General features: G+C 38.2%; 1 protein-coding gene and 1 long non-coding RNA gene across 3 annotated transcripts; one reads left to right on the top strand and one right to left on the bottom strand.

The window, feature by feature from the left end:
• Window positions 1-4,865: 4,865 nt before the first annotated feature.
• Window positions 4,866-18,390, bottom strand: LOC131769474 (DNA excision repair protein ERCC-5). Of its 2 annotated transcripts, XM_059085197.2 has the most exons (15): window positions 18,108-18,390; window positions 16,575-16,750; window positions 15,239-15,354; window positions 14,897-14,989; window positions 14,374-14,437; window positions 13,604-13,738; window positions 11,373-12,821; window positions 10,572-10,691; window positions 9,756-9,969; window positions 9,542-9,610; window positions 9,145-9,220; window positions 8,022-8,088; window positions 7,379-7,503; window positions 6,743-6,827; window positions 4,866-6,266 (listed from the first exon to the last, which is right to left on the bottom strand). In XM_059085197.2, the coding sequence occupies exons 1-15, from the start codon at window positions 18,193-18,195 to the stop codon at window positions 5,499-5,501; spliced, it is 3,645 nt and encodes a 1,214-aa protein (XP_058941180.2). In that variant the 5' UTR covers window positions 18,196-18,390; the 3' UTR covers window positions 4,866-5,498. The 2 variants fall into 2 exon arrangements, with proteins under 2 accessions (XP_058941180.2, XP_066024657.1); XM_066168560.1 differs by lacking the exons at window positions 16,575-16,750; window positions 18,108-18,390 and having other exon boundaries at window positions 14,897-14,984; window positions 15,239-15,259.
• A 1,196-nt stretch (window positions 18,391-19,586) lies between these two features.
• LOC131769517 (uncharacterized) lies at window positions 19,587-20,934 on the top strand. The gene is made up of 2 exons (XR_009339048.2): window positions 19,587-20,026; window positions 20,539-20,934. It is a non-coding gene; the product is annotated as an uncharacterized lncRNA (long non-coding RNA).
• Window positions 20,935-21,275: the final 341 nt, after the last annotated feature.

Consider the following 21,275-nt stretch of genomic DNA (forward strand, 5'->3'; position numbering starts at 1 on the left):
TGAGCTCAGGTCAAAATAAAAATAGAAAAACAGAAATTATCGAAACCGGAATGTTTAGAGCAGCTGAAATAGAAATCATTAAAAATGGGAATGAGATAATCCGCAATACAATTCACCTTCCATATGGCAACATTTAAGATCAAAGACCCCATTCGGTGCTTAATCGTTCTTGAATTTTCCGGACAAATGAGAGTCGATTAATTTCTTCATTGGAAAACTCCGAATGTCAGCGAATAGACGAACGTTTTCTAATTCAGGTGTGAGAGGTGTCGGCGACGGAATCTCGCTGTGGCGAGGGCCTTTTGATGTTAACCCCCCCCAGTCACTACTTCCGGCTGAAGATGCCGACTAATAGATCGGAAAACTCCGACTGTCGGACGAATAGACGAACACGTTACGGTTCATTTTGAGAGGTGTCCATGAAGATGTTTAGGAGGCAGTTACGTAATTGGGCCGAGGTAAAACGAGGTAAAACGAATCAGTAAACGCTAGAAAATGGACCGCCGATTAACTACCAATAAGGTGGGGGGGGGGGGGGGGGAGGAATCATTAGAGTCTTGAAAATTTCTTACTGAAACAAACAAAATGCTCTGACCCTTGCAGGCGAAAAAAAATTACCAGTCCCTTCGAGGCATTTCAAAGAGCGCACTTTCGTCAAAGATTTTCGTAAATCCAAGATTGTATCACTTTTGAGCAATGGACTTAAATTTAAAACCGTGGTCACAATGAGATGCCGACCGCAAACTTGTCTTGAATGCAAATTTACACGCGGTTTTATTTTGTATCTAAATGCAATTACTAAATCAAATGCGACTTGTTGCAATTCCCTCTCTCAATTTTCACTCGTCATTTAAATTGGAATATCAAAGACAGATTTTGGCAGATTTTTGTTTTGTCTAACATTAAAATGCATTCGATCTTAAAAAAAAACTTATTCAGTATTGCATCAAATACAACAATCATATTATTTACCCAAAATATCGCAATTAACTCCTTCAACTTAAAGAATGAAAGAAGTGTTTTCTTTTCCACTACAGATAACTTAAATTTGTTTACAATTCAAATTGTATCTCCTCAGAAAAAGTCTGGCAAATATTAGGTTGAACACGGCAGAATTTTTTTCAAGGAAGATTAAAAAAGTCCGATCGAGACAGCACATCGAGGATCTCATTTTTGCCTTCTGTTTTAAAATACAATCAAGCCGATAGAAAAGAAAAGGACTTGTTTCTTATAACTCGACATATTTTAGTTTAGCAAAAACTTGGGATACAAAAAGAATTAGTCCAAGAATCATAAAAGCAGAGTTTTCTGGATCGATCGCAGATTGTGGAATGTCTTTGTAGATAAAGTCATCCGCAAATAGCCGACAGCTATTGCAAATCAATTATTGTCTTATTGCTTAAAGCTGCAGGCTTTGGGCTAAATTGATTAAGTATTAGAGAAAGCTTGAACATTTCATTTAAAAACGGTTTTCAATAAAATTTTTTTTTTTGCTTTAAAGCGCTGGGTTTGGAGGTTTCTTTCGAAATTTAGGCCACATATTTAAGGAGGAAAAAACTAAATATATTTGTCAAAATTCACTTGACATTTTCAAGCAGGTGAATTGGAATTACTTTGTATTCTGTATGGATGTTTAAATGAATCAACGTGCGCCGCAAAAAAAAAAAAAAATACTTAGCAAAATTGAGGTTTAAAATTGGCTCAATTCTTTCGTTTCATTGCTTGCGATCAACTCCATGGGGCAATTATCAAAACAATGATTAAACAACTGTTTGTTATGCAACGCCGTCGCAGACCTCGACAGTTGCAAAATGCCCTGAAAAAACTTTGCATTGTATCCTCCTACGATCTATTCATCGACTGTTTGTCGCGAACTTTGAGCTCAAGACAACACCCACCTTTGAGATGTGACTTAAAGATGTTTTTATGTTCTCCTCGTGAAAATACCCTATAACCTTGGAAAATTAAACTCCTCAATTTACTTCAAAATAACTTCTCGGGGAATACTACTATACAACTAATAAATTATTTTTGCAATAAGCGTGGAAACTATCCCTTAAGATAGGATAATATTATTTGTCAAAAACCATGGGAGTTTCTAAGCGCTCCTTGGAGGTAGTTCATTAATATTTTTTTGTGAAGGAGACTTCCCGCGGACACTCGTTCAAAACATACAATAAATCCTTTTTTTCAATTTTTGTCGGTCGTAATCGCCGTTTTAGGTAACATTTGAAAATGAAGCTTCTTAGTCTAAACCTTTCCGTACACTTAACTTGAATTTACAACGAAAGGTATTGAAACATTCTACTCCTGCGACCAAAATAGAAATCTTGCTGTGTTATTGTATTCTTTAAACGGTTGCTTTCACTCACTGTGATGCTTGAAGTCGGATAATTCATTATCATTACACCTTGAACAATCTATCTTTCACAAACTCGAATTTCATCAACTTTTACAGCCAGTTATACACACTAGCCAGGTAATTTCTGGCGTCAGTGACATAATAAGCTTTTACAGGACCGTAATATATTAAAAAATAACGCGAAGAGAGAAAAATTTAATATATGTCTCAGTACTCGCTTCCTCCTGACGGCTTTGACAAACTTTCCATCATGAGCCATTTCAGAAATTTTCTCCAAAGTCCACGGTCTTCATTTCAAGATTTTTTACGGAAACGATGAAATATCATCCGAAGCAATATCGGTTCGAGAACAAATGATCGAAAAAATTCTGAAGCTATAGCGAACCTTTGGCTGTTCCCTCGGATGGAGAATCCTTGTTCGCTTCCACAGTTTTTGGATCCCTCAATTTTTCTTGCTTTTCATGCAACCTTGTCCTCCTTGTTTGCAAAGGATTTTTTGCTCCAGCTTCTGGCAAAGAATGCTGCTTCTTTACACTGGAATAGAAATGAAAACCTTCGCTTTTTGGCCCGTTTTCAGACGACGACGGTGAACTTGGAGACTCCGGTTCGCCGGCGCACGATCCATGGTCTGTAGAATTTGCTCGTTCATACATCCTCCTCCGCTGAGCTCGGCGAATGTAAGACAACATCACTGCTTGATTCTTCAGCGATAGAAAGACGGGATGGTCTTGCTTTTGTATCTCCGTCAAAATTGATATAATATCGTATTGCGAATAATCATAAATTATGTTTTGGGTAAAAGGTTGACTTTTTTGAATAATAATGAGGTAAAAGAAGAATAAATCCCTTATATGGTCATTGCTAAGTTCATTAGTATTCAAGACACATTTGCTTGCAAGTGAAATTAGTTTGCACGGATGTCCTTAAATTCTTCTTTTTCCCAAAGGGGAAGAAACTAATCGAACAGTCACGAGAAACTTTGAATTTGTACTCTGTAAAAGCGACAGAAACATGACAACCACAGCGCAGAGAGAATTAAGAAAAGCAATTAAATCAAATTGAAAAATTTTAAAATTTTCGTTGTGGCAAATGCTTGCGTACCAAAAAACATGTTTGTGTTCAAATGCGATATCGAGCTCTTTTTTTTTTCTTTACGTTTTTTTCCCCCCTGATTAGGATGGCTCTTCGTTAGCGGCGGAAATTAGTTTGAAAGCGTATACCCCATCCCTCTAAAAAGCAAATGAGCTGGAAAATAACTTCCACCTGTTTCATCATATCAAATACGCACTAAACTTCATTCTACAGATCCATCCACAGAGCTAGCTTTCAGGAAAAAAAAAGGGATTGTCTTAGAAAATTTCCTGTCGTAATAATTCAAATATCTTTATTTTATTTCGTATGCTCTTTGCCTTCCCTTTCTTTCTCGTGTTACTTCAACTGATCAAAATGCAGCACGTTTTCTGGAGTGCCAACTCATCAACTCAACAAACCTTTCAAGTACTCAAGGAAAAATTGATTTTAAAGAGCTGTTTGGGTTGCAAGGTGTTGAGTTTCCTTAAAACTCCATTTAGCATGAAGAATTTTCCTCTTTTATTATCTAAAAGAAGCTGATTGCTTCATCCGTACCTTTTAATCAATGTTTTTACTTTTTGTTTTTATCAAATGAAATTTTGATATTAAAACTGCAACTTACGAGTTGCCAATACGAAGGGAATGACACAAAAAATTGGAGATAAAAACAGATTAAAACTTCTAAAAATGTCGTTTTGTCACGAGCTTGCGTAAGGACATGTCTGTGAAAATACTGAAAGCTTCTAGAAGTACGTGATAGGAAACAAGATTGAAACAATTGCTCTCTCGTCGAATTAGTCGTAAATTTTTTAATGTTATGGAAGATGAGACAGAATCTTAAACCCAGACAGCATCATGCGTCATGTCTACGACAAAGAAAATAGCTTCTATCAGACAGAAGGAAATATCAGTTTTAATGTGATATAATTAATAGAAAATAACGGCAGATACAAACGAGAATCGATACCTAGATATTAATTGAAAATCAAAGGGTGAGATAAGGAACATTTGAACTGGAATTGAATATGTACGCCGAAGATATGAAAGCTTTATAGGAAGGGAATCGAGTGCACTCTTTTTATTAACATATTACTACCAGGATGAAGTTCAGCTGTCAAAAGAAAACACCACACATCACGCTTTTGTCTATACATTCTCTAAATACACGTTTTGTTTCTAGGCTGTTTTCATTAAATATTGGAGGTCTGGCTTTAAATAAACCGTGAAGAACCTCATTACACAGGCCAAAAGGATGATGACTCTCTGTTTTGAATCTACAAGTACTGGACACCTGGACTTAGTGGAGAAAGCAAATTACCATCAGTCGCATGTGATGTTTCCATGTCACGAGTTTGTCCTTGAGAATTTACATAACTACTCTACATTTTGAATTCATCGGGGTGGGACACTTAAAGAGCGCATACATCACGTCTTGAATTTGTTCTCTGCATATCTAGTCTCGAATCCAGACCTTCCACGGCCAAGCGGTTGTCCACGGTAGGATCTGGGTACGAGATTATTGTATATCACGAGTTCTTTATTAGAAGTAATATAATAACTACTTTGCATTTAGTTTTTGTTTGGCTGTCATCTATTTTTTGTTGAGTAAAGAATAAATTATTAAATAAATAATAGATCTATCTTATCTGTGGCTTACTATTCTTATAAATATACTATTATCCAAGAGAAATATTTTCAAAGGGAAGATTTTAAGTCTAGGTTTGTATTCCGCTCAAAGGGGAGATAAGATAAAACTGTCTTATTAACTGAGTGTTTAGTCTCGTACCCAGACCTTCCATGGCCAAGCGGCTATCTTACGTTTCAGTTACATGGTAAGATCTGGGTACGAGATTACTTGGTGTATCTGAATATTTCGAGCTAGTTTAAAAACATTTTCGTTTTCCATTCCTCTTGAGAGGCAACATTAATTAATCGAAGTCTTTTACCTCTCAAAATCTAATTAATCTGGAAACCAGTGGACGAGGCACCGATTGGTGTATCTCCCATTGTTAAATCGAATCAAACTATCAATAATTTATAAACTGATGAATCATGAACGCAGAAGTCATTTTCCTCGCCTTAATGCCCTCCCTGTGGGCCTAATACTCGCTCTACCCCTCCCCCGGACGAATACGGACACGGGTTTGGGTCCGGCGTAAAAGTTCTCGCTGTTATCCTCACTGTCTGTTGTGTCTGACGTAGAATCGTCGTCCTCGGCGATGCACTTTGCGTCGTTTTTCTTCTTGCTAACAGCAGAACTTTGCTGTTTTTTTCTCTTTTTGTCATTTTCAAGAATTTGATCCACAAATGTTTCTTTTTCAGTGTCAGCTGATGTCGAAGATCGACTACGGGTTCTCCGAGATCTTTCCTTGTTCTCCTGATAGAGTTGTTTCCTTTTTACCTGATTGGACGACCTTGGAGCAACTGACAACCTTAAATCAGCGTTCGCCTCGGCCCTTTCCCGCGCCTTCCCTCGACCGCGCCCGCGACCTCTTTTTCTTCCCGAGGAGCGGGTTTCCGTAAGGGCGCATGCGCTATCTCCATCAACGCTCTTTTTCGCACGCTTCGCGTCGGCTTCGTTATCATGTTTACTTGCGCTGTTTTTTGTTGAAAGGGTTCTTTTTCGCTCGTTTGGCTCCGTTTTGTCATTTTTCTTTTTACTAGGAGTTTCACCACCATGTTGTCTTTGCTTTTTGCTATTTTCAACTCCGTCTTCACTGTTGCTGCTGCTCGGATTGAACTTCCGGTTCAACACTCGTTGGACCCGTTTGCTTTTGACCGTTCTTGTTTCTTGAAACTTTACTTCAAAATAGTTGTTTATTTTCATCTGGGTCTACACAACAAAGAAGACAAAAATAAACGTCACGATGTAATTTTCCTTAACAAGTAAAATAAGCAAGGGTTTGTTTGTTTGATTGTTTTTGTTTTTTCACTTCTCAACCTTTGATAAAAACAAAACAAAAAATAACAACAACAACAGCAAAACCGAGCCAAACAAACTTACATTTCACACTATGGCACATTTACCGACAGTCACGTCACACCAGTGTGGGGTAACATGTTGCGTGACGTAGCAAACGTGACACAATCCTAGCTAAATGTAAGAGGTAATCGCACATTCGTTACAAATCTTCATATCGACTGTCGGCAAACCTCTCCTTACTCTTCGTGACCATATTAGCACTGTACCAATGTCTGCACAGCACAGCGAACCTGACAGCCACGAGTTAAAATTGGAGTTTGTTTTGGTTTCTAGATCAGAATTGATGGCACATTAACATACGACTTTGAAGCTTGAAAGGCACCCACCTCGTCTTTGTTAAGTTGTTTCAACACAGGTAAGAGAACTTCATCTGTTCTGGAAGAAGACCAACCAAACTTGTCCGAAGCGAACGTAAGCGCGTTAAAGAATAATACTGAAAAATCTGTCGCACTTCTATAAAAAGGAGAATATTTTCAAAAGAGACTTGAACGCTCGAACCCGTCTTCCATGGAAAATAACACTGATGTAAAATAGAATCCAAAAATTATATCAGAAAATTTTCTAATAATGAAGGCCATTGACGTTTAAATGTTTGATTGTAGGGCAGTTTGAGAGTTTGATAATTTCACAATTTGTCTGCCAAAGGGTATAGTTTGCCATCCAGAATTTTTTTTCCTTTGAAATGTCAAGGTTTCCCTCCCTCCCCCGGTCTCCACCCGGAGTTTTGTCAAGTTTCTCTTACAGTTTACTAGTACCAATCTACACTCCTAAGTGGAGAAAGGCACTGCGAGGGAAAAGCATCTCACTCAGAAACATAAAAGCAGATCCCATCCTGGGACAAAACCCAGAAAATTCGACCCGGAGTTCAGCGCGCTTCTGCATCTCTTACGGTGACGATCCCGAAAAAAATAACAAGACAAACGCAAGCCTCAAGAATATTATTTTTCAAATTCAGAGGATATAATCTTAGTGAATGGAGGTCTGGCTTTCCCCATTCAAATTGCTCCGTTGACTCGTCAACGACAGGATGGAGATAAGCTTCGTACACTTCCTCAGCTGGAAAATCATTCGGTAATTCCACAGATCTCTACCATGAATAAAAGAAGGAACGGGTGAATGAAAAACGATTTTTGAGAAGAAGAAGATTTGCAAGAATAGGAAAAAAAACTGGAACGAAAGAAGAGGAAAGAGAAGAAAAGTTAAAAGAAAGAAAGGACAAGGAAACAAAAAAAAGTAGGGAGAAGAGGAGAGAACGAAAGGAAGAGTCTAGGCAACTTACAGACGACGTATCCTTGTCAAGAGGTAACAAGGAAACAAGAACGTTTTCAGTGAAGCGTTCCTTAGAGACAGTATATCATACAGATAGGATAAGGGTGTCTACCAATACACGAAATAACTATTTTGAACAATCTGAAATATTTTGTACATCAGAACATGTGCAGACGACGTCGATGGAAGGGAAACGAGAGGAAGGGCCTTACTTTCGCTCCTTCTAAAACATGAAGGAGCCGACAGCATTTTGAGCTGTACATCACCTTTTGCGCGAGTTATTCTCTCAGATTTACCCCACGACCAACCTTATTCAAGTCCGACTTAATCTCTTACCATTTTCCTCTTGACTTTGGTTTCTTGCGGATGTTTGGTACGCTTTTGTACTTCCTCGTGCCACGATCTGCAAAAAGAAAATAATTCTGATGCTGACAAAAATCGAAATTATCTCCTTGCGATTCTCCCTTGATACTCAGGCAAACACACTTAAGAAACCACCGCTCATGTATAACACAAGTGAGTTTTTCTTGACATTTTCACTTGCCACGGAAAACTAGCGAGTGTTAATTATGTAGAAAGCTGATTTATGTTCGCAATTTGATTGGTTCTTTCTTATGATCTATTGGGGGAGGACAGACGCATAGATGACGTCACCATTCATAATGTTTTGCTCCTTTATTATGTAAAACAAATTGATGTCATGTTTGTAAACAGAATAAGAGAGATGGTCAGTTTTGAGCCCGTAGAGTCTCTGTGGCTCAGTGGTAGAGCATCGGAGCACGGAATCCGAATGTCTGAGGTTCGATTCCCCATGGGAACTCAGAATTTGTTCTTTATCTCACGCTCGTGACAAGACAAAAAACATCTTCCTCTTGATTCCATGTTATCGTGTATCTGTTTAGAAATAGACAACAGAAGGCACAAAATGTGTTGAGAACATCAGTGACACACTCGGCTGCACTTCGTGGTCCACTTTCGTTCTTACCACATTATGACACCATCTGTGATCTATTACTGAACAGACACAAAAACATAGATTCCTTCTTTTTTTTACTTTACTTAGGCATTCTTCGGGTAAAATGACGGTAATTGGTTCGAATCCTTTTTCCAGACTGGCGACAAGTCACTCAATTTAACATCTCCCAAAACTCTTTTCGGAAGACGAGGAAGCCTGGAGGAGAGAGTTCCTTTTTTTGTTTTTAACCCTTTACAACCTAACATCAGTATGCATATTCTCCATACAGTTCTTTATACATTTCCTAAGGTGCTGACAAGGAGAATTTGCTTACTGATCAAAAGCTTCGTTCGTTGGTGATCATTTCCTTAATTCTCATGACCTTATTGTGTGATTCAGGGGTGATATTGTAAGGAGAAATTAGATTCTGGTCACTCTTAGGGTTTAAAGGGTTCATTGTATTAAAAGCAGGAGGAGCTCCAGTTACCAAAGACGTCAACTTACTTGAACTTTTTCAGTCCCTCAAGGCCTTCACCTGAAAATTCATGAAGAAGTTCCATCGCTCCAACTGTTCCAACTCCTGATTAAAAAATAAATTAACAAATAGATAAAATACAAATAAACAGAGAATACAAAACAAAGGCGGTTGTCGCTCTCTCTCCTTCTCAGTAATACTCGAGGAAATTTCAAAAGCCGAGTAAAGATTATCACTTTAGCAAATAGCTTCCGTGGTACCGTGTGTCTGTGCAGCAATAGGTCACAGATGGCGTCAAAATGGGCGCATGGGCAAGTCACGAGGGAGAGGAGGGTCGAATTTTTTTTTGTGCCTGTAACGCGGTGGGATCATTAAAAGATAAAATGAATAATTAAATAAATATGAAAAATATTAAGTCAAAGTTACCTGGCACGCCTTCAGTATAGTCACTTCCGGTAATGAAAGCAATGCAGATGAGATTTGAACGGTCCAGAGCTGGAATGTAAAGAACGGCTTAGACAAAAACTCTCAGCAAAGTACCAATTAGCAGGGAAGGGAAGAAAACAAATGCCATCACGAATTACGCTCGACATTCCATAGAAAAAAGCGCTCCATGGAAGGTAAAAAAACAAATACTGACCAAGATTTCGAAGCACTGAATCGCTTCCGTACATCTCGACATGCTTGTTCTGGTTGAAGATGTTCTTGTAAACTCGTCTACCGCCAAACAGAAAAATGTCGCTGTCATCCGTGATGGAACCTTCTGTTAAACCTAGTATATCCAATGTTGCACATTGTGCCTCGGCCTCCATTGGGCTGACAAGATATGGGACACCAAACAACTGAAGAAGTTCCTGGGGGAGGGGAGGGAAGAGGACAAAAAGTCAATGCTGTATCTACTGAGAGAGTAGGGGTAACCACAGTTTTTAACATTGGTGGGCTAGTTAGTGATAAGCCCTTTGTAATTAAAGCTACCGCAACAATATGCTGGCGAGCAAATGTGCGCCTTAGACATCTACTAGAGAAATATTTCTGTTGGCTGAGATGTTGGCCCTTCACAATTCAACTCCCTCCCTACATCCCTGGCTCAGCATTTCTTCAGATTTTCCTGACAGAGACGCTGTGAGAGTTAAGCTTCTAGCTCAACACCACAACATAATGATCCGACCTGGACTCGAACCCAGATCTCTCGATCCAGAGTGCACTCTTCCTAAGGTTCACGCGAACTCTCTTTAAATCCTGTGACACCTGGGCTAAACGATCAAACTTTTTTCGTTCAACATCATGATGAAAGAGCATTTTTGACTGTTTGGCCGCCTCCCTCAACATCTCAAGTGAAGGGCTTCCCAGTTATATTGATCTAGATCAATCTTTTCATCCAATGTTTAGCGAAAAAATTATTTTGATCGTTTAGCCGGGGCTTTACATATCGGCATAAATTACAGTCAATCCTTACTTGACATTCTGCGAACATTTCGTTAGACAATGAGGCTGCGATGCGGTTCTGTCGAGCTTGTTCTGATGCCAAAGAGTGCTGTTCTGCTTCGATATTCAACCGTATGTCTTCCAACTCTTCCTAAAAGCCAAAATTAGGAGGAAGAGAGTTAGAAATAAGGTGCACGTATAGTTCAGTTGAAAGAGAAAATTTTTCAAACAGTTGTCACTGTCGTGGGACAAAAGGCCGTCTGAGTATCTCAAAAGCTCCAGCTTCACACGCAATATGACTTTTAGCGGAGCTCGCGTAGCCCCATAATTATACAAAATAGTAGTAACCCATCAAGCCGAAAAAATTTGGATGTACGACCGTAAGACCGTACAAGGTGCTACTTTTAACATGCGTGGTCAACTGTACAGCGGGCACGCCAACGCCACGGCCTTGTCCAGTAGTCCAGTAGTCAGTGCACTGGGCTCCGAGTCGGACGACCTGGGTTCTAGTCCTGGCCGGGGCAAGGCGTTGTGCCCTTGAGACGTGCGGGAAAAAAAATGCGAGCTCCGCTTTTAGGCTTGGCTAAATCTATATATTATCGTCAACATCACATTCCGTTAGAGCTAATTTAAAATTTGATCTTCCTAATTCAGTTTACCGTCGACTTTAAGGCCATTACCTAAGCATGCAAGCTGCTATTGCCAACTATTGCCAACTATTACTATTCTCGGTGGAAAGTTGCGGTGCATCAATATATAACGGGAATATCTCGCGGTAACATATCTGTATTTCAATGTCTGCGTGTGTTTACCAGAGATTTTTTTCTCTTACCACTGTAGCACCTTGCCATTCCACAGGAAGACCAGATGGCCCTGGCACAGGTTCACCAACATCCATTCTATCTTCACTCTTCTCAGCAGAATCTTGTTTTTCTACAATTTGAGTGACTTTGATATCAGGATCTTGATTTGTGTCAGCGGTAGTATCTTCTGATTGTGTGGTTTGACCTTCTTGCTGAACATCTAGAGAAAAGGGAATTTTTTCATCCTCGATAACATCCGAAGTAGTATCGCCATTAGGGGAGGGTAAAATTTGAATTTCTGGTGAACTATCTGTAGAAAGCGTTCTCTTTTCTTCCTCAGCAATATTAAAACTAGGATTTGCAGTCTGAGTTTCTTGTAAGGTATCAGAGGACGATATTTTCAAATTCTCTGAACGACCTTCTTCGGATTTTACAGCCTCTCTAATCTCTTCCACTGAACTTGTTCCTGATTCACTTTCACAAACATGTAAAGTATCGACAGTTTTTTCTTTGCTCTCTGTTTGATCATCAATAATTAAAGTCGATGGAGTGTTTTCTGTCTCCTCAATAACGTAGCACTCTGGCTTTCTTTCGGAGACGTTAAATACTTCGACAGATTCTGGAGAACGTTCAAGCAGTTCTATCTCATTTACTTCTGCTACATTGTGGTCATCCTTTGAGGAGGTAATTACATCATCAGCCGTTTTCTGGTGTTTTGAGGCTTTCCATTTCCTTAATAAATCTTCCAACTCTTTTTTCTTGTCTTTAATCTGAGTAAGCAGCTCATTATCTTCGTCCGAATCCTCTCCAGAGAACACCGATTTAGCTTCATGATCGCTTAAGTCATGGAGATTGTCTATTTTAGATTTTTTATCGACGCTTTTTGCGTCTTCGCTTCCTGGTAAGGGTGTGTGGTACGTCTGGCTTTTCTGTATTGGAGCTTCAGTTATCTTGGTAACATTTTCATCCATGCTTAGCTCATCGTTCTCAATTCTACCCTTGTTTTTTATTGGGGTGAAACTAAAAGTACCTCTCTGCGCTTGAGAGTTTGAGGGTGAAAGATCAGCTTCTGGAACATCCAGAAATGGCGACAAAATCTCAGAATCACTAGAACAAAGATCATGAATTTCAAAGCTTGGAACTTTTGTCGGGGAGACAGGCTTCGGGCGAGGATTAGTCCAAGTCACTATTTCACCCTCCTGGTCTTCCCGAAAGAAGCCGCCCTCATCTGAGAAATCTTTAGATTGCTTTACTTCTTGTTCATTGCGCTTTATCAGAATGTAGTGCGCCGTGTCTTCTGATAAAATCTTTTGTGAGTTAACGGAGTTTTCCTCCCCAACAGTTTCATCAGATACAATTCCCGTCAGCTCCCCGGAGTTTCTTTGGTTCATTTCTTTACGCAAGTCCTCCAGTCGCTGATTCATTTTCCCTCGTTTTAGGACTCCTTCCAGTTGAAAACTTGAAAAGTCTCTTGCTTGCTGCAACACAGAAATGTTCGTTTACACCTGAGCCTTAACAAGCTGAGAACGAATTTAAGACAAGTACATTTTGAATGCTATATATTGAGTGGTAAAACGCAGTCCTGTCTTTGCATGAATTTTGGTGTCAAACAAGTATTAACCCTTCGACTCCCAAGAGTGATTATCTGATAACTTCTCCTTACAATTCTACTAGAATATCTTGCAATCAGGCGAGGAGAATTGAAAAGCTCATCAACAAGAGGGTGTTATGGTGTTGCAACATCAAATTCCCCTGTAAAGTTTTAAAAGGAACTTTCTGACAGGTCTAATGAAGGAAATCCAGACATCCTGTTCAAACCCTCAGATCCACCACTGTCAATTCCACTTTGACTGCAGTCATCACTGCCTTTGTCAGCATTACCACCATTATCACATTGCGGTCATTTCTCCATGTGGAAAATAGAACCACACGGTTGTACAAATTACAAGTGAACCACTACCATTTCACACCCTAACATCAGCATGCAAATTCTCCACACCATTCTCTATACATTTCTTAAGGTGCTGATAAGGAGAATTTGTTGAACAATCAAGAGCTTCTATAGTTGTTGATCATTTCCCTTATTCTCATGACCTTAATGTGTGATTCAGGGGGGATATTGTAAGGAGAAATTAGATGCTAGTCACTCTTAGGAGTTAAATGGTTAAAATGGATGTCTTCTTCTAAGGGCATAGTCTTGCGACACAAAAATTTTCAACAGTATTTAAACAGAAAGATTCAAAAGTGTGGCTTCCCTTACCCCAGGCAGAATATTCTTGCTCATCCATGTTTTTTCCTCTCTTATGTCCTTGATGAGTTCGTGTTGTATCTCTGGGGGCAAAGCTTTAAACTCTTCTGAATCAATATCTATTGCTTTGGGATCCTGAAAAGTTTCCTGACAGAAATAAGAGTACAAATGTTTGTTTGTTTATGTGATCTGTATAGTGATTTGTATAGTTATTTGTATAGTGATCTGTATAGTGATCTGTATAGTGATTTGTATAGTTATTTGTATAGTGATCTGTATAGTGATCTGTACAGTGATCTGTATAGTATCAGGTGCCAAGACATGATGAAAACAGTTTTTAAGGCAATCCAGTTTGAAACGATGCCAAAGTACATATGTGGTCTTTTTCAAATGAGAAATACTGAACGCAATCTTTGAGGATTAAGGAAACTTGTTATCCCATACATTAACACAACCACTTATGGTCTTCATTCCTTCAGATACACTTCTGCAAACATGTGAAACAAACTAACAGAGGACCTAAAGTCATTAAGGTCCTTTAATGAGTCCAGAGCTAAAATATGCCAGACTTTTTTCAAACATCAATACAATTATTACTTATGTAGATAATAGTTAATTTACTGTATATAATATACAATTTTATTTTTATTAATAATTTTATTTTCTGATTTTTTTCTCTGTTAATCCAAGGTGAAATAAAGGTGATGTGATGTGATCAGACTTTTTTATGAATTACATTTCATCAGAAAATTTGAATTTTTAGTCAGATTCACAGAAAATACCTCTAAATGTTGCCTGTGGAACTGTTCTAAAATAGGAATGTCCATGTCTTCATCTTCTGATGAACTATGGGTGAAATCAGAACCAAAATATCCAGTTTTATCAGTGCAAAGATACTTTTTGAAGTTGCTGCTCACATTCTCATGATACATGATAAATGAGTCTTCGCATCCTTCAGCAACGACAGCCAACATGGATGAAAAACAATGCCAAGGTTGAGCACATATCTGCATGTTCATGTAAGTCTTTGCCTTCCAAACTATCAAGGCAAGCTTTGAGAAATAAAAAACTGCCATGACTTTGATACAAACAAGTTTAAAAGAATCCTCCAGTTTTTCTCTTGGCACTTCCAAAAGTACTCAGCCTGTAAATTCTCCCTAACAGAGTTAACATACTAAAGAGAGGTCAGCTAATGAGAACTGATAAAACATCGACTAAAAGACATGGCATTGATATAATACCAAATTCTCACAAAGAAAATTAACAATCGTCATAGAGAGAATTAATGTTCAGATCTTTGCCCACCTCTTAGCATCTGTGACAGCACTTGATGACAGAGGAGGAAGTTCAAACACATCAGGTTCTCTTGGGCTCCTACTTCTTACAGGGACAGCTGAACTAAAAAAAAAGTTGTATTATCTTACCAAGAAATTTTTCAACTTTGTTGTAAAAAAAGCTGAAAAGGAGAAGGATTAAAGAGGTCACGTTTTGACCAATGAGTAATCCCTTGATTGTCTAGAGCAACAAGCAATTAGCCTTTCTTGGAAACTAATCAGTACCCTCACTTGGTTATATTAGCTGAAATTTCTCTTGATTAACAACTAAGCAAATCAAAATATCCTACCAACTGTTTATGGTCTAAAGTACCTCTTCCTCTTTGTGACAGTTTCAAGAGCTTTGGCCTTCAGATAATTTTTGATGATCTTTTCTGCAGCTCTTTTTGACTTATGAACAGCTTTAAATCTTTGTTCCTTTCTTGCCGCCTGGTGTTAAGAGAAATTTAAAATATTAGGTAAGCAAGTAATTATCATAAGACAGAATACCAAACAATGTCCTTATGAACTCAATCCTCTCAAGGAAATATGTAAAAGCAAGCTAACACTTCAAACAATTTACATCCACATGTACCAAATTGCTGTGGTCATTTCATTTGAGCCAAAATTGAAGATACTGCCAGACAATGAACGTTCAGTAGAAACATGCTATATCACTGCTCAATTTACATGGCTAACTCATTTCTTATGAGAAATTCTTCAAAGCTATCAACAAGAGCTAATAACCAGTCAAAACCATTGGTGAATCTGCCATCTTTAGTTTCTTACTTAAAACTTATTCACCATAATGATTATAGCGGAGCTTGTGTTGCCCCATAATTATACAAAATAGTAGTAACCCATCAAGCCGAAAAAATTTGGATGTACGACCGTACGACTGTACAAGATGCTACTTTTATCATGCGTGGTCAACTGTACCACAGGCATGCCAACGCCACGGCTTTGTCCAGTAGTCCAGTGGTCAGTGCACTGGGCTCCGAGTTGGACCACCCGGGTTCTCACCCTGGCCGGGGCAAGGTGTTGAGACGTGCGGGAAAAAAAATGCGAGCTCTACTTTTAGGCTTGGCTAAATCTATATATTAGCAAAAGATGAAGAACTTAGTGCAGCAGACATTTCCCAGTTTTGAATGGAATTGAATCTATAATTTACCAACAACAGGTTTATACATGTGTGAATCCACTTCACACTCAGAATTTTGTTTAATGGTTCATACAAACTTTGTTAATCATTGTACAAATTTCAGCAGAATACTTCCTTGTCATTAGTTTGATCTCACAAAACAACATAGCATCCACAGTAACCTGGACACCTACTGTTCTCATTTGCTTCTACTTTTGAACTTATTGACAGCTGGGTTATTGTGTTACACAGGAAAAGAAGACGGCTTTTCAGTGATTTAATCACAGCATTACAATAACTGTTACATGTACTACATTTTTGAGGCTAAAATTTGACATTCTTGCAAGGTTTCCCCTATTGCTAGACTCCAACAAGGTATATTTTCAAGTACTAGTAGTAAATGTACCTTTTTCAGAAAAATTTTAGAAGTTGTCATGTCTGAAAACAGTGACATGCACAGGAAATAGTTAGGAATACCATTGTTTCTTTTGAACACAAGGGAAGGGGAGACAAGTTATCGATATCTTACCAGAGTCTTTTTCTTGAGATGAGGCACTCCACCATCAAATACAAAAACTGGTTTAATCCTGTAATACAACAGTTTGCATAATCTACTGAACAAGCCAACAAGATGTGCATTAGGAACAGGATTTCCCTGCTTATCACGCATCCCCTTCACAGCTTGATTCAAGATCACACTGGCATCTGATTATTCACATGTTAAGGGTTTAAAATTATAACTCATTAGAGATCACTGTATCAGACATAGTTTGATGCTACTCTAATTTACAGATTTAATGAATGCAACTGAAGAAGTTACAATTCATAGACCCAACATTTCGACACTCCTGTCTAGCACCTTCATCAGGGGTGATCTAAACCCTGCAACAAGAGGTCCTTTTATATGATCACTAATTAGCTCCTTTTTTTCTGACAAGGTGTAAATAGGCATCAGGAAGTAAGCCACCATTGTCACAATTTGAAGGAGCGTGGGCAGAGTTAATATGCCAAGCTTCCAAACAAAGGCACTGGTGGTAACGCTGATTAGTGGTGATAATTTTAGACTTATCCCACCCAATTGTATGGTTAGTTAGGCATGTGTGCTCCAATAAAGATGAATTTTCTTTTTTGCAAAAGAAAACCGCTTTTTGATACTCTCTCAAATGTGTACCAAACTGATGTTTGGTCTGTCTGATGTATATGTTGTCACAGTCATTGGAATAGAATAAATGGCGTCCGTCTGCTGCAAACCGGTAATAACTAGTAGCACTCCTAATGAAAGGGAACCAGCTGTCTGTCAATTATCATATAATTTACAATCATCAGCATCATTTATCATCATTTTGAGTAAATAACATTGTACAACATCATACATTTGGTGCTGACAAGGAGAATTTGTTTCACCCTTTAACTCCAAGAATCAATCAACATGAAACTTCTCCTAATAATATCCTTACGTTACCCAGCAAACAGCTGATGAGAATATTCAAACTTATCAGGTAGAAGTTGTTGCCTTGATCTAACACCAAATTCTCATAACTACTTTACAAGGATATGTCTAGCAACTACAGGGGAGAATTAACAATCAGATCTTGGGAGTTAAAGGGTAAACAATCAAAGCTTCCCAGGTTGATGATCTTATTCTGATTATCTTAATAAATGATTCAGAAGTATAACTGTAAGGAGAAATTAGATACTGGGTAGTTTTTGGGTTAAGTGCTTGCCAGTTCCTATAGATTATCCAAAAGTCCCATGGTAACAACAACCAAACAAACAAAAAGCATAACAAAAACAAAAGACACAAAGAAAAACAAAACAAAACAAACAAAAATGACAAAATATATTTAAAAAAAGGCTTTGTCGAACTGAAGCCAAGAAATTAACCCTTAAACTCCCACGATCTGATTGGATAATGTAAGAATATTATTGGGAGAACTTACATGTCAATCACCTATTGGAGTTAATGGTTAAGTCGATACTTTGCAGTAAAAAAACAAAAGATCTTGTCAGCTAAATGATTAAAATATAATATAAACAACTAAGTTAAGCTTGAAAAGGATACCAACTCCGAGTATTTTGTTTTCAAGCGACTCCAGAGTTACCGGCCGTCCAACAGATTCTAAGAGTTTCCAAAGCCCTTTCACTCCCATATTTCAGTTGTAACAAGTAAAGCTCGCTGTCTTTGAAAAGCCGATATTTCACGGCTCAAATTGTATTTTATCATAGTAAATCACCATGACAGGTTCAGGTGTTTCTGACACTTTTAAAATTCGATCTAGCAGCAACATCTAGCGACTGATAACGTTAAAATTTTAAAGAGCATGAATCAGCAATAACTTCCGCCATGTTGAAAATTCTCGCGCATACAAATTCTTACTAGTGCCGCTGATTATTTGCAGGCCTTTAACCTCGTTTCCAGAATTCTGTCTCATCAGAGAGAGACGTGTGCGTGGGCGGCAGGGAGGGAAAATTTCGAATTTTCTAGATCTTGGCTGCGTGACATTACGTGGCCACTAAGAAAAGCAATTTTTGGTTTCGTCTAAGCTTTCCCCTCCCACGGCAAGCAAACATTTAGCAGAAACAAAGGAAATCAAACATAATATTAAATATAGGTCAAGATTAGACATTCGTCTTTTCTCTTTTCGATAAGAAAAAAATAAAGAAAAACTAACAAGATAAGTGAATATATTTGTCACGCTTAGAAAAAGGTCACATAGGAAAAAATATTTTGCTTAGTGATTCTAACACGGGAATATTCTCGAAAATACTTTAAAATTTGAATCTAATTTTCTAGGAATGTAGTATTCGACGCTAGATTTCTGAAAAGTTGATTGCATCCGAGGGAAAATACTGCAGGAATGCGAACAGTTCTTGCTGGTAGATTTAGCTAACGACTCCCCCGCCCACACTGAAAAGGAAATCAAAGTTCTTATCCTGTGATTTGAAAGCCCGTGACTAAGATCAGTAGGGAAAAACCCTTCTTTGGTAAGTCATAAACTTCCTTGAACAGGTTAATCTTTCAACAGAAGCTCCAAGTTATTTTTCATCATCGTCTTATATGGTAGGTTTGTTTTATGGCCTAAAAAGGTCACTATTTCGTCGAAATTTGACGAGTATATGTGAAAATATTTTGATTTGTTAATTCATAGAAATAAGATTTTTCTTGCCTTTATTCCGCTAAATGGCGAACGACACGAACATTTCTCTCAGATTGTAAACATGAATTTCAATCAGGCGTGACCTTTTCAGGTGTTACATGAACTACCTTGCGTGAACAATGAATAATTAGGAACGCTGCCCACGCAAAATTTAAAAATACTAAAGTTTTATTTCAAAATCAGTGTTTGAACATCTTGAAATTAAGAATAAAAATTTCTGTAAATTAATACCTTCCGAAGTCTTTGTTATTTTAAATTTAGAATTGCTTAGGAGATGACAAAGAAGCTGTTTTTTCGGTTGCTAGGCAAGGGCCAAGGTTAACCACATAATTATGACATCATCATTACCGCAGACCTATCGAAAAAAGACCGTCAGGTGGGCTGTGGAAATTGTGGGCTTTTAATGCAAAAGGAGAGAATGAAGATCATTCCCGAAACTACCGTATTAGTCCTTCTAGAAAGAAGGGTTCGACTTCCGGTAGATTGGAATCGATTAACAGGTGACGGAATCCCTTTTTTAGAAGCCAGATCAAACCATGGGGGCTAATAAATATCAAGCGTTCGCGTGAATAAAATTCATATGCTACAAATCGTCTGGGTTGTAAGACAGTCAAGAACTTCATCCGGAGTCACCGAATATCAAAAGAACAGCGACCGCAGTAAAAAAAAATGGAAAGCTTCTTGGACCCAAGAGTAGAACAACTTCTGTCCAAGAAAACAGACACGCAGAGATTACAAGCGATTGCGTTCTCCATAGCATGTTTGTGTACCGGACCAACACCATTTCAACCTCCTGATTACTTCCATATTCCGAAAAACAGAGGTATATGAATGTCTTGAAACTTTCAATGTTTTCACTCTTTCCCGTAAGCGCGAATCAACGAGAATTGTTCGATTTGTCTTAGATTATCGCTGAAAAAAGGTTTATTGACAAAAATTTTCGCTACATTTTTCAAAATTATATTGCTGGAATCGAGTCAGCATTTTTGTGCCAAAAAAACGAGAGGAGCAATATTTTATGTGTATTAAGTCGGTGAGTGTTACTGTCGTTGCCATGAACATAAAAAACACGAAGTTTTTTCCGCGTGACTCAAGGTGTGTGTTTTGAAATTCTACCCAAAACTCACAGGATCTCTGGATTTAAGCGAGTAAGTAGCTTAAGGTCACTATTTTGAGAAATCCTGAGCAGTACCAAATTTGGTATGCAAATTGAATCTAGTCATTATCTATGGCGACATATCCCGTGTTCTTCATGTGATCTAATAATTTTGAATTCGTGTATGATTCCCCGCTTTATTTAGATTCTAAATATTTATTTTTCGTTTCCTATTTTAGCGGATACACAAGAGGAGAGTGATGAAGGGGAAAGTGAAGAAATTAAAGAGAGCAAAAGTCTGTGAAAGTGCGACCCTTACATCCGGTTCAGATGTTGAGCTTCGATATACAACAGACCGCGTAACTAGGGACTTATGCGTGACGATGATTATTGCGTGACCGTTCTCACTGTCTCTCCGTGACGGCCTGTTCAACAGAGCTTACGCCTTTCCTTACTCCTTGCTGGGAAATCCTGCGCTGCAAAAAACTGCATAACGGGTAAAGCAGCAAAGAATAATTTGTGTATTTATTCAAATATGTAAAAGGATATGAATTTTAAGGATGTATAAATGTAAAAAAAGCCATGAAATCCGGAAAAAAGTTTTTTTTGTTGAAAATAAAATCCTTGTCAAACTAGACAGGACACCGCTACTTTGAATATACTGAAAATAAAATAAAATGAAATATCTGGAAATGCATCTCTTGTTGAAATTAGTCGCGAAGTCGGCGCTGTTCTATTAGAGAAGCAACATACTTGTGTATACAAAAAGACTTGCAACTGAACTTACTGTTAGTGTCTTCACTGAATTAAATCAGTAATATTCTTGCAAGATATTTCTTTGAATGACACTGGTTCAAATTAGAATGGCACATCTTGGGATCAGTATTGTTGCCTCAACCTAGGTTTGCCAAGTCAGGAACGAGGTTGGACTTACCGAAGACCTTCACTCAATTTTTTTATGAACAAATTTCGGATC

This window comes from Pocillopora verrucosa, chromosome 6 (genome assembly GCF_036669915.1).
Source record: "Pocillopora verrucosa isolate sample1 chromosome 6, ASM3666991v2, whole genome shotgun sequence".
NCBI classification, from domain to species: Eukaryota; Metazoa; Cnidaria; class Anthozoa; order Scleractinia; family Pocilloporidae; genus Pocillopora; species Pocillopora verrucosa.

What these genes read in the sequence shown, in the direction of transcription:
- LOC131769474 (XM_059085197.2), bottom strand. Translation starts at nt 18,195, where the DNA reads ATGGGAGTGAAAGGGCTTTGGAAACTCTTAGAATCTGTTGGACGGCCG. An exon ending in AAATGTTCGCAGAATGTCAA is followed by an intron (nt 9,970 to 10,571) that starts GTAAGGATTGAC and finishes CCCCTCCCCCAG; the next exon opens with GAACTTCTTCAGTTGTTTGG. An exon ending in GAGGGACTGAAAAAGTTCAA is followed by an intron (nt 8,089 to 9,144) that starts GTAAGTTGACGT and finishes TTCTTTTTGCAG; the next exon opens with ATCGTGGCACGAGGAAGTAC.